Here is a 14,071-nt window from a genome sequence, read left to right as displayed (position 1 = left end):
GCTGAACAATTTTGCTAGCATGTCAAATTTGCACAGTGCAGTAGACGTCATTTTGAACCACATGCCATGAGCATTTCTTAACTCCTCTCTCTATGCAGTAATAGACATGTCTGCCATTTGTTTCGGGAGACACACATTCCCATTCCCTCGCAGGTGTGTTTGGCGATAGGGCTAAATCAATAAGACCGCTTTAATGAAAAGCTCTGTGAATACACTTGGCTGTCATTATGAGGGAGCGAATGGGTTTGTCTAAACCTTGCACATCTCCCTGGTTACAGTTTTCGATTTTCTGCTCTTACAGAGTGAGACACTGAGAATAAAAGGTCTCCATGTGTGTATGTGGGTTCCAGTTCACCTGACACCCCAAATGTGTTTTTTACCCCTATATCTCTCGAGATGAACCCCCTATCTTTTCTCTCCTGTCTGTCACGCAAGTGACAGATGACCTGAAGGGGAGGACAAGTTATTCAGCCTTTTCCTCCCAGTTGGCTCTTCTAAGACTTCATCTAATTTTTTCTCCTATTTATTACCTCTGCCAAGGAGGTTAGGCTTTCATCTGTGTCTGTTTGTTTGTTTGTCAGCCGGATTACACAGAGAGTACTGAACTGATTTGCACCAAACTTGGAGGGATGGAACATGGGTCAGGGAGAAACTCATTAAATTTTGGTGTATCTAAATTAGACAAATTAGACCAAGGTGAATAATTGATACAGATTGAAAAGCTAACTACATATAGTTGAAGAGTTAAACATTAGCATTTAACTAGCACTTACCAGTTACCAATCTTGTAGTAGGCTACATATACAAAATTGTGATTTCAAAAGATCTCCCAGCGGTGATGGTTTGTGTATATTTGAGAGAAACAGCGGTAATTTTCTATTAACATACTGAGCATATGTTGTTAATTTATGTATTTGGCAAGTCGCAAATGTGTTCATACTGATCACAATCAATACAATGATGGCAGACAGCATATTTGTTTTCTGCCAGAATATACAAGTACAACATTAATTTGCAGTATACATTGCCACTATATGCACTTGGTTAAGGTTAGGGAAAGATTGTGGTCTGGTTTAATACAGAAGGATTCCACAGTCCACAGTCTGATTACATGACCATTACAACATAAGTGGGAAAACAGTTTAGTTGTATAAATGTTATTTCTAGGAGACAGGGCTGCTCTAGTATATAATAAACAATCTTGACCTCCTTTGATAGTTTTGTTGTACCTGACATGTCAGGACAAATTACAGCATTCATTATTTTTTTTTATATTTTGCAAATTCCCAGCATACCTCCCACTTTCAGCCCGATAAAAAGTCTAATCAGTATCTGAGAAACTACTGTGCAGAGACCAGGGATGGAGAGTGGCTGCGCTCTCTGTGGAACAGACAGAAAAATGAATTTCTCCTTCAGGAAGTCACTTTTATAAAAAAAAAAGAAGTCCAATCAACCGTGATTATTGGTCCAATTGTACATTAGTGAGTTCAGGGGATATTTAATCAGTTTCAAAGCTCAAAATTTCAAAGAGAATTCAAAGACCCCCCTTACCACCCCTCCCTCTCACCCCCACAGTCAAATTGTCTTATCAATCATCACGCAAAGCACACAGTATTAATAGTCCCTGCCAGTAATTGTTCTCAGTTAAATATTTATGCAGAGACATGAATGAAGGTTGTGTAGTGAGGGAACAGAGGGCATGGGGGTCATTGATAGTGATTTCTATGGACTTGGCTGATGAAATCTGAGCGCAGGCCTGGTCTTTTATCTGAACGGATAACTGGGCATGGCATCACAGGAGACAGGAGTGGTACGATCCAGCTGGGCACCCGAACGTGTCCATGGTGGGAACGCTGGTGTCGGGAGGGTCACGAGTCAGGAGTGTTTGAGGGTGAGGAGAACTGTGAGAAAAGGCGGTGCACAGGGGGTTGAAAGCTTGAATACTGCTTGAGGGCTTAAATATTAGAAAGTGGAGTTTAATTAGAATCAGACCACTCTTGTCTATCATATCAAACCCACTGATACTTAATTTTTTAATAAAAACAGTGAGTCATCAAAGTTATAATCAATCCTTCACATTTGTGTCTGTTGAACCTGATCAGTGGGCTCTTCCTAAACAGGAAGGCTGAGGGCTTGTAACCACACAGGAAGCCACATTAATTAGTCTGACAGCGTCCTGCTCCTGGCTGAGGAAAGCATCATTAGGATGGATCGTGGCGCTGCTGAAAGGTAACACTCATATATTCTGGTGAACGGCAAATGACAGACTCTGCTAATCCTGCAGCAGCACAGGGCTTTTAAAGGTGTGATAGAATTTACGGATCACGCAGTTTAGTCATGACACCACAAGGATAAAGTGTGTGAAAATAACAAACAACACAAGCGCATTGTTAGTGTGTTTATTATGTTAGAATCAACTTGGTTCAACCTACAATTCTAACACTGATTACTGATTTCCACTATAGTGCACTTGACCCTTAATGTAATTTTGACAATGTTTAAATATTTTGTATTTGCTTCAGTTGATAAGTTATAAGATACTGAGAGGTGATAAATGACAGCACGCTTGCAGCAGTTATCATATAAAAACCCAAACAAGACACAAAGCAAGAAATAAATACAGACATTGTTCAAAACATTCACATTTACAGTATTTTTTCTTGGAATAGTTGCACACAAAATGTATATGAAGCTGTACCAAAAACTGTTACTTCATTTTTTTTAACCCCCCCCCCCCCCCCCAGCAGGTGTGGTCAGGTTTAACTAATATATGAGGGAGGAAAACTTGGGTGGTCATGAGAAATTACATTATCAGTGCCTGAATGCGCAAAGCAACAAAATGGATCAAATATAACAACATTTCACTGAACAGCAAGAGACCAGAGACTGAAGTCCAAAGACTTTCAAAAACTCACCTCACGACAATAAAATCATTCCTCCTCAGATTTGACAGATGGCAAACAAACAAATGCAGCTGGTGCGGATATAATCTAACAATGTTAACGCTAACTACAGCAATTTATATTATTTTCAGAATCATCATTATATTAGATTTATGTAATTCATGGACAAAACAAACAAAGCAAAGAAAAGGAGCGTTCAGTCAGGCACAACAAACACCCTGAAGTGAACTAATATACAGCAAAAGCATGAGCTGGAATATTTCATAGTGAAAGATTAAAGTGACCAATAAGCCAGATTTACTGTGTTGCTTCTCCATCAGGAAACACATTCAGACAGCAGAGGGGTATAACCATTCAAATGTTCTCATGGGCATATTTACCACAAAGCTTCACGACATTATGCGACTGTCAAATTTAGCAACTCATAAATATCCACTTGTTGTTTTCTTTAATCTCAAGGTAGGAGTTGTGTCAGAGCTTGAGCACATTTTGGTGAAAACATATGGAAGTCTATGAACAGCCGCACGGTCACGCCACATTTATACAATTAGTAGACTCCGTATTTGTAGAAGTTTATCTGGAAAACAAACGCAAGATCTGCTCGTCATGGTCACACTGAAGTGATCTACGGTTGCAGACAATCTGCAGAAAAACTTCAGAAGCAGCATGTTTGTTAAATGAAGTGGGTGATAGCATGTGTTATGGTAGCTCTATGCACAGAGTAACTGCAGCATGCTCGAGTGTGACACTGAGTTTTAATATTTATGTCCACCATTGTGTCATGAGGTGCATTCAACAAGAGGCAGTTTGTGTTTTTAACCGTATAATGACTGCAGATTAACATGTACTTAGCATCTGGCTAACATTTGAGCTTCAAATTGCTGTTTACAGTAGCTCCACTGTCGTATGGACTGTACAGCTCGTTGAACACACCTCAACATTGTTCTAGACAAAAAAATGAAGACATTCGACACTGAGCTCCACGGTGGGACTTCCTCTATTGGAGTGTCAATCACTGGGGGTCGGTTGATACGTTTAGGGGTCTGGTCCGTGCATCAGTCTATCTCTTGGGTCTGTCAATGTCATCGATGGCTGCCAGAAGTTTCTGACGAGCCTTCTTGTTTATATGTGAGCCCAGGCAAACGTTCACCAGGTTGGCTAGCTGCTTCATGGAGTACTCCTGTATAAAAAACACAGAAGGTCAGTGAGAAAAAGCAGATACAGCCTCTCAGCATGAAAGCTTCAGTCCTCCCTCCACCAACCGGTTTCCTCATCTTACCCTGTGATTCTTGATAAACTGCTCCATATCGTTCTCCGTCAGGTAATAAGCCTTGATGTAGGTCTCGACAAACTCTTTATCGGGGATGGGTCGCAGGTCGGTCAGCTTCTCCAGCTTCATGAGGAACTGCTGGAAGTCCAGCTGCATCAGGGCCCGGCCCTCATTGCTACATTTCTTCACGTTAGCGTAGCTACAGAAGAAAGCGGAAAAAGAGCATTGCCCAAAGTATTCAGGTATAGAGGTTTAGGCAATGACTGCAAAGCAAGTCTGTTCTGTGGAATTTTTCATTTTGATTCATCACAGTTGTCACAGGTGTCATATTTTGTGTGGCCTCGGGGGAATTTTTCACACTGTACGTTCTCCACCCTCAAATGCTCTGACTTAAGCCTTAAGCTCGTCAGGCAGACCTCACCATTCTCCACCGCCGCTCTGCATCACATATCTCTACAGAGCTGATCTGTCTCCAAACTTGGATTGGTTTTGGATGTAGTTCATTACCTCATTGCCTGCCTATTCTGAGTGCAGTGTGAAAATGTCCAACACACATTTATCATTTAGCTCGCAAGACTAATTTTATTCAGTTTAATTTAATTGAAGAATGATCTTCAGTTTAATAATGTGATGTCAAATTAATTACAGGAATTACTCCCAGAAATTATCCTAAATATCCTAATTATCCTGCATATGAAGGAGAACGTTGAAGTGGTTAAAATTCTTGTCTTCATGATCCCTCCCCCTCCACTGTGGTTCTTTTTATGCATCCAAAACTGTCTGCATGACGTGTTGGAACTTGTCACAAGTCAATATTTATTAAGGTTTTAGTCTAAATAGTGTATAAATGGGAAGATACCAAAACTCTGTGAAAACCCAGGCAGCAAAGTAAACTGTAGAAAAATGTGTAGTTACTAGAAGATGATCGGAGCTGAGCACTCATGCATTGATGTAGTAATAACTACTGAGTACTTCATGGTTTGACGACTGCCGTGATCCCATCGCAAAATGGTCTCCAGTTTTATTTTATTTTTGTTTTGTGAATATTTGGACAAGCTTGTCCTGTATGTGATGATTATAACACAGTAATATGTAATTAAAATGAAAGGTGTAGAAAGCATCAGAAAAGACATGTAACTGCAGAGTATCTGTAATGTAAGGATATACAGGATTCTTTGTGTGTGTATGTAAATGTTAATGTTGTTCAACATTATGTCATGTTGTTCCACACAGCTGTCTGCGTTGTCAGTCAAACGTGTGTGTGGGCCAGAGTACACATGCATTCCAGTGTGTGTGTGTGTGTGTGTGTGTGTGTGTGTGTGTGTGTGTTTAATGTGTCTGGCAGCGGGGACAGTTGCCACTGGGAGGTCAGTGTCTGTGACATCTCCAGTACATTAACACACCACACAGACAGGTCTGCTCTCTGTAAACTCTCTCTGTCTCACACTTCAGCTTTTCTCTCTTCTCTTTCCATTTTGTGCCTCACCCTCTCTCTCTCTCTCTCTCTTTTTCATCACCTCTCCCTGTCATCCTCGCTCTCTCTTTCTCTTTTGCTTGTCAGGACTGCCAGAGTTTGGTGCTGAGTGCTTGAGCGTCAGCTCAGAATGCTAACAGAGCCATTTTGGTGAGTCTCTAAGGGGAGATGAGCGCTGGACAGAGAAAATGAATAACAGACTGAGCGAGGCGGAGCACAAACAAACAAATGTGACCACTCCGCTATGGTGTGCCAGAGGGGTGGACAATGTGTGTGTGTGTGTGTGTGTGTGTGGAGGGAGTGCACTGAGAGAATCAGGCAGACGGCAGAACTCTGCAGCTGTAGCTTAACTTTGCAGAGCATCGGAGTCATAATGAGCCATTTGTTTACTGGAAAGAGTTCAAAAGTTCTCTTGCGCAATGTGAAGAAAAGTACTCAGCGAATGTGTAGGGAGGTAAACATGTCCCCCTCTCCCAGGGGGTGAGGCCAGGCTGTCCACCTATGCTTAATGTCCAACTTTCTTTCCTCTTCTTAAAACACTTGGCAAGTACTAAACCATTTAATGAGGATTTGTTTTCATCCGAAACCATTTTCTGTGCCTGCCATTACAACCCTTCCGACACTTTCACTGCAACCTGGTGATGACTCTGGCGTCAGTATCAACCAATTACTTGTTCCCAACAATAAAATGTGCGTAACCTCATGATAACTGTCAGCTTCTCGCTTCGTCACCATCCACACAATTTGACTCAGTGCTGCTCAGTTTGTCACACCTTCAATCTAAAAACCTACTTCACACATACACTCAACACACAGATTCTGAGTAAAGAGACAATGGGGGTGTGTGCGCGTGTGCAAACACACACTCACTCACGCACGCACGCACGCGCGCGCGCGCGCGCGCGCGCACACACACACACACACACACACACACACACACAGACTCTGGCGTTCTGTCACCTATTACAACTCATATCTCTCGCTTACAAGGGAGAAAGCAGTGAAATGCATTATGAGGGATGTGTCGAGGCTGGCACAGAGGGTTGCCAGCATGAGGAGGAGAGCAGGAATTTATTGTGGTTTTCTTGAGCGATAACTCCAAAGGAACCTGGCAGCTGAGTCTCCAGGTTTCTTACGTATTGTAGGTAATTTCCCCTGTTCTTCACAGTGCTTGACGACATGCTTTGGAAAGAATTTTTCTTTTTTTTTTTAATTTATGATGTGCAGATGTTCAGACTGTGGGATAAACACAGAAAAACTGAACAAAGATGTAAAGAGAAGAATTTTTTTTTTTTTTTTTTTTTTTTTACTTTTCTCCTGGGTCACTACCTCTATGGGCTTCCCCGTAAAGATGCAATAGTGTCGGGGGCCTCAAAAAACCAGGATGTAATAACTCACATGTGTTGTTTGGTATCTGTACATGACACAAGCTTAGGGACACTGTTTATGACTGTGCCCAGAAAGTGAAGAAACCTTTCGTAACAAGACAAGAGGCTTAAATTTTCACAGTCCCCGTGGTTTTAACAAAGAAAACCACCACTCTACAGGTCTGCAAGCGCATTTAGCTCACTTACATTACTGTTTAGAGTAATTCATAAAATGGTTGCCATGTCTTTCCTCCTTTCAGTGCAGTATAATTCAGTATCAACTTGAACAGCTGCAGAGATATCCTAAATTAATGTTTAATACACAAAACCTTACAGCTGACTAAGGATTTTATTTTATTGACAAATTATCAAAAATCGTTGTATTCATTGCTTTAAAAGATTCAGACTATTTTTAAAAAGTATATTTATGAGTGAATGCATTTGATCAGGTGGGAACAGCTACTCAACAGACATAGTGTCCTTATAATACCACAGTTATGTGGCAGAAACACACCATAAATGCCTTCATAGAAAGGGTGTTTACAGTACATTTGACCTTCTGAGCCTTTCTTCTGGTAGATGACAACAGCCAGAGTCAACCTACGTTATGCACATGTTTTTATAGATATAAATAGATGGATGGTACTTGTGTGGGAAAGCTTAGCGTGACAGAATCAACAAACGGCAAACAGCAGCAGTGCTCTTACTCAGAACGTATAAAAGTGTACAAAGTTACAGGACCTGCAATAAGACTCGTGCTGCTTGTGAGTCCATGTGACTTCTGCTAACAAGCTGCTCATAACCGTGTGAAAAGTCAGTGTATACGGAGAATTGCCTTTTCCGTGTAGTCAAGCATTGAATTGCAAAACCTAACTGAAGCTAACTTCAATTTCCAATTTTTATCTAATTGGGCAACTTTGTAAGTTTTGCAACTCTAGATCTGTGTCACATATATTATTTGAGTCACTGTTTGATATAGAAAATATTATGCACAAAAAAAAAGGTTTAACAATAACAAGAGGCCACAACTTCACCTGAATGACACCAGGTCTCACACATCCCCCTGACGTCGAGGAGGTGTTTTATGACTTTCTTACCCCTCAACAAGAGTCCTGTTGGCCAGACGGATGCAGTGCTCCCACAGGACGTTGGACACAGGCAGTGGGATGCGCACATGTCTGGAAACGTCACCCAGCCGCTTGTTAAACTGCTCAAACTCCTGAAAAAGTTGGAGGAGAAAGCACAGGTGAACAACGTTGAACACATTGAAGAGTTAACTTGACCATTAGAAAAAGTAGGAGAATACAATCAGATCAGCTGCTGAAATTAAGATACAAATATATGAAACTTGTATAATAAAGACACAGCCATATTTATGGTATTTATGTACACAGCCCTACACAACTACAGCCACAAACGAAACTAAACAAGAAGGAGGCCAGAATAGGACCCACACATCTTTGGTTCCCAACTGGAAGAAATAAACAAAATAAAAATCTTCATGAACAACAGCACTTTTCCTCTGATTCGCTCTGAGCTACTCTGTGTTCTTGGATGAAGCCCAACACCAGCTCCTCCAGTCTTACTTTGTAGAAGCGAGCAGTGTTATAAAACCACCTCATGCTGTGAATTGCACAATCCAATTACTTACAGTCTGTGAAGAATAAACTGCATTAGGGTTTTGTATCAATCTCTTTTTATAAATACTTAAAAGAAATACAGTACGAATCCACCAAGCCACAAATCAGGCGTTAAAACAAAACATTTGTGCGCTGATGGATACTGTACTCTGGTTTGGGAAACATCCCAACTCGACTCATTTGTTAAGTTTTTGACGTGTGTCCAACCTGTATGTTCACATTCAGACTTTGGGCACATGTAACACATACGTACTTTATTAGTGGCAACCTTTAACTCACTGCTCTCTCTGAAATGTTTAATTATGGATGAAATCATACAAGTATGATATGTTGCTGTATGACAGGAATAAATTGCAGCACATAAGGACTATTTAGAAATGTGATGGATACGTCCCAAGTGAAGCTCGTGATTTTCCGGTACATAAATGCCTGATGACTTTAATTCAAACTGCATCATATTTGATGAAAATGAACTGGAATTTTAGGGCATACATTCCCATTAATTTTACACCCAAGACTGAAATGTTATTTATTCACAGTCTCACAATAGTTTGAGCATTTTATCACTGAAGTCATTCTGAGGTTGCTGCATTTCCTTGCCACTTTATATGCAAATCAATGCCATTGTTGAATTCAAGTGATCAACCTAAATTCATGAATAAAATATTCTCCAGTGTGCAGTACAACAAAATGTAGTACACTCCTCAATCAGTGCACGTAGCACAATCCATATGTATTATAAGCATCTGACAAGTTGGCAGAGGAGGCTATTAGCACTTGATGGGGAAAAGTACATGCTCTCTGTTATATGCTCCATGTCAGTCCATCAGCCGTTTTGACACGGTACAGCGTTTAAACCAGGCCAGTGAGTCAGAAATTCCCCCCTCAGGCAATTTAGCTCATAAGCTAAATTAGTTAGGCTCAGTTGCAGAGCTGCTGGAGCCAGACGAGTATCTAAGAGCCATTCAGGAATTCAAAAGGTGAGTTTGACTTCTCTTATTATAAGCAGATAACGTTAACTGTGAACTCATGCCTGAATATTTATTTATGTTTATGCTTATGAATTTATTTTTGCAGGGATTTCAACAACATCTGCGCTTTAACGCGTGATTTAATCAACAGATTTCTGAGACATGCTGATGCATATATAGGGATTTGTCTTGGTTTGGTGCCAGTCTGTTCAGGATTTCACACCACAGCGAGCCCTTCAGACTTTTCCGCCTCTGAATGGCAGAGGTGAGAAAACTAAGGCTGTGTGTCCTTCCACCCCATGCAAAATTTATAATGGGATAAGAAGCCAGCATGCATAAAGACACACATTTAGAGGAAAACTCCCAATTCCAAAAATACTTAAGGGACCGGTGAGCTCAAATATCTTTAACGACGCTGAAACTTCACGGGAGATATGCATTCAACTCTCAGCAGCTCACCCGTCCACTAAATTATTCAACCTGACCAAATAATTGATGGTAAAGGTCCTTGAATGAATTTAAGCTCATGAGGAACAACAAGGAACTAAAGAGTTCATGACTTGAAGTGAAATGAAGACTAATACTTTATGTAAATGACCCAGATATTAACCAAGATTATATTTCACAAGGACATGAAAAACAATTTGTGAGGAAAATCCCTCAAAGGTTAAAGCAAATCTATTGCAGCTGCTTTTTGTGTGTTTTGGGGTAGTGTGGCTGTTGTTGACAGTGAAAGAATGAAGTGGACAGTTAGTAATTGTTTGGCTGAATGAACTCTTCCTAAATGTAAAATACACTAGAGGAGGAAAAAAGGGATTTTATTAAGGATACCAGTCGTCTCAGTATTTTCATTTATATTCAACTGACAAAGAGTCTTAGTGGCATAAATGATGCAACAATCTTAATAGGGAGATGTTTGCATATCATCTCCACGAATCACGAGAGAAAGCTGTTGCAATGATGTTTTCATCGATGTCTTTGAACTGATGCTTAATGCAGCACAAATAAGTTTTAAAAATGCAGCACTGTGACTAATTAACACTGGCTTTGAAAACTTAATCACATGCAAGTTTTGACTCTTTGAAGCTGCACTCATCAATATTTTTACATTAACAAAGGATCAAATCACGACATGTAATATGAAAGATGTTGTTAAAGAGTGTTTTAGCGCCTTTCAGCTCATTGTTTTGGTAAACTGGCCTGCAACTTGTTTTTACTCTCACCACCTCATTGGATGAATGTCAGTTAAAAATCACTTAATTTAATTCCATTTGATTCATTTAAGATCCCAAAATCTTGTATCCATCCACTGCTTTTGTGCCTATTCATCAACCACTAACCTGCAGTACATGACATCACACGTTACATCAACAGTCACCTACGTATTTCTTATGAAACTTTACCTTTAACAGGACGTCCACGTACACATTGTGCTGTGACATTATCTCTCTAATGTCCCATTTAACTCCAGCCATCAAGAGTAGCATTTGTTCGTAGTCGATGGCCTTGGCTGCCACAATCCAATATATTGGTTTCCGCAGTTCACTGGCTGTAGACACCGTCTGAGAGCAAGAGAGGCAGAATACATGTATGTGTGTGTTCTATTAAATGTGTGTTATAGAGGCAGACGTGAACTCAAGGTCTCTCCTGAGATGAAAATGTTGCGCATGTAACATGACGTCATCGACTGCACAATATAAAACTGCAATAACATTTCCAAGAGTGAAATTATAGAACATGACACTCATTTGATGTTTGGGGAAAGCAGGACCTGTCTGTACACCTGAAGCTTTCAATAGAGCTGCATGTGTGGTTACGAGTAACCGACAATTTTCTCCTCCATTGATGGAGAACAGGACTGAGAGCTGGATTGCAGTTACATAGTCATATATCCCTGAGGAGAAATATGCTCCCAAAGAAAACTAAAATGCTGAATGATCGTTACAAATCAAAGATTGAATACATCTGGAATGTTGTTGTAGGGAGCACATCAAGTGAAACACATAGTACATTATGTATTAATTACTGCAGAATGACTGTAGAATCCAAACTATAGCTGACAGTGATCAACAGTTCCTGTAATTACTCACACACATGACTTTGGAGATAATGTGTAATATGTATTAAGTCTACAATACCTGGGAATAAAACTGTTGCAGGAAAGGCTTCTTGGCTGCAGGCATCATTGTGTCCAGGTGCGACTGGAGCGACTCAAACTGCTCAGCCAGAAACACACTTTGAAAAAAAAAAAAACAACAGCCATTTAATTCACAGTGGTGGCATAATAAGGTCTGAAAAATGTACATAACTTAACAAAAGACAACTACTATGTCTCATTCATGTCTCTCAAGAGCGACACATCTATTTCCAAAACCTGATGCTGCTTTTGATTTTGATCTGAATCGGAGCAATTGACGATTAGAGATTTCAGTTGGGCTTCTTCACAAAATTAATAATTATAATAATAATTTTAAATGTTCATCATTATCAGAGAACAGCACAAGCAAACTAAATCCTCAACCCATGAAGCTTCTAATATTAAAGCTCAGCCTATCTTGTCTGTCACCACAGTACTAGATTTGGCAGATACAAGTTAAGAAAACACAAGGCAAAGTCACTTTTACTGATGCTCACTTGCACCAAGAGTTTTTTCTGTGAATTACAAATGTTGTGCTTTTCATAAAAATTTTCTTTTAACATAATTACTTGTCCGTTTTAATCCGCTACATCATTCTCTGTAGTTGCAGCAATCTAATTTCTCCCCTGTGATCATTACAGTTTAATGTAATAAATGATTAAGATGAACAGACTCCAGAGTTGTCACACATCCCGTGGATCTGCGCTCACTTTTATTCAGAATCCTCACATCTCACGTCACAAAGCAAAATATCATTTATGTCCAACAAATCAGGCTGCAGTTTTTACAATGAATGGTTTTCAATTATCCTTGAACAATACTGAGACCAAGAAAAAAATACAGGACAAAAAAAAAATCAATATGGACAGACACAGTAACCCCGTTCCTCTGTGAATCCAGCTGACTAAATGAGAACCTTCTGACTCGGGCTGATCGATGGCTCTGAAGTGTTACTGTGCACAAAATAAAAAAAAAACGGAGGGAGCAGGTCTGAGTGGGCTGAAGTTCATGATTGAGCATGACTGCTGCTGTATAGCACGGCTCACATCAGCCATTTCCTTACAGTCCCCAGTCAACAACATCCAGCGTGGCCGACTGGATAGTGCACTTTAAGAGAGGAAGACAACTCAACAAGGCAACAACACTTATCTGCTGATGAAAAACAACACTTTTGATGCTAATACCAATATCTATACTTGAGTGTTTTTACACATAACAATAACAAACATTACACTGAAGGCAGGTTCTCTCTGCTGGACAAATGTAATGATGACACTCTTTCTTCTTACTACAAACATATGTTTTACATTTCTGCTGCAACTTATTGACAGACATATACACAGATAACATTAGGCTTTGAGCTAGCTCCAAATATCCAAATTTATTTCAGTCTAGAAAATGTATTTGTATTTTGTATATTAAAATGTGGGAAGATTTTAAAAATATGACTAGTAGTTGTAGTTAACTCATTTACTTGAGATAATTTGGTGCATGATCAGCTGCTTATTTTCTCCACATTTCTCTTTTCACTTTCTATGACTGGAAACATTTTCTTAGCCGTTCTCATGGCAAGAAAACTCCTCTAAATAATTCTGATCACTGTTTTCCCGCAACAGAAAATAACACATTTTAGATGCATGAGAACTTAAAAACTAAGTGAGTGTTTTTTCACTTTTCAGACTGGCAAATACAGAATCCTGAGCCTTAGGTTTGGTGTATGTAAATTCCAAATTAATCACGGCATGGCTGATTTAGCCAGTAATTTAGATATTTCAGTTTGGTTACCATGATGTTGCATCTGTAAGGATGCTGCACAGCAGTGAACACTAGGAACCCCAACAGAAATCTTTATATTAAAAGCAAGAATTAATATTAATGTGCTGTCTGGTTAACACTAAATCCGAAAGCAGTACATTAAACACAGCCAGCGACCCATAAATGAGCCCAGTGCGCAGTTGTTCTTTTCATGGAGCAGAGAAAATCACATTAAGGTTAGCTGGAACAGCTTGTGTTTACCTCGGCGACGTGGTGCAGTGTGGAGAGAAAAAGCACTCCCTGCAGTTCACACTTATCTGATCACGCTTGTATAAATACGACACCTGAACAACAGCTAGAAGGGCAAACAACAGCGAGAAGGCTGCTGAGCTCTTATCTTTGATTTTTGCTCAGGGCTCCCTGACGCTTCATTGGTTCGGACACAACAGTGAGGAGCTCTTTTCTTTTCTTTCAAGATGGTGTTTAAATAGCACCTGCTGAAGATGTCAAACGTTCTCACACTAAAGTTATCTGCCTTTTGTAATGATACTTTC

The 14,071-nt window shown here is 39.9% G+C and overlaps 1 protein-coding gene across 5 annotated transcripts in view; it reads right to left on the bottom strand.

Annotated features, from left to right (window-relative positions):
* Window positions 1-2,385: 2,385 nt before the first annotated feature.
* vps50 (VPS50 EARP/GARPII complex subunit) overlaps window positions 2,386-14,071 on the bottom strand; it is a 94,616-nt gene continuing 82,930 nt past the window's right edge. For 4 of the 5 annotated variants that reach the window (XM_056399134.1, XM_056399136.1, XM_056399135.1 and 1 more), the window contains 5 exons: window positions 11,764-11,860; window positions 11,029-11,187; window positions 8,112-8,233; window positions 4,183-4,372; window positions 2,386-4,083 (listed from right to left, as the gene is read on the bottom strand). In XM_056399134.1, coding sequence (XP_056255109.1) covers window positions 3,964-4,083; window positions 4,183-4,372; window positions 8,112-8,233; window positions 11,029-11,187; window positions 11,764-11,860 — 688 coding nt within the window. In that variant the 3' untranslated portion in view covers window positions 2,386-3,963. Of the gene's footprint in view, window positions 4,084-4,173; window positions 4,373-8,111; window positions 8,234-11,028; window positions 11,188-11,763; window positions 11,861-14,071 lie in introns of those variants that run through there. The other variant, XM_056399138.1, reaches the window with a different exon arrangement.

This window comes from Seriola aureovittata, chromosome 16 (genome assembly GCF_021018895.1).
Source record: "Seriola aureovittata isolate HTS-2021-v1 ecotype China chromosome 16, ASM2101889v1, whole genome shotgun sequence".
NCBI lineage: Eukaryota > Metazoa > Chordata > Actinopteri > Carangiformes > Carangidae > Seriola > Seriola aureovittata.
This window is presented reverse-complemented; position numbering and strand designations above follow the sequence as displayed.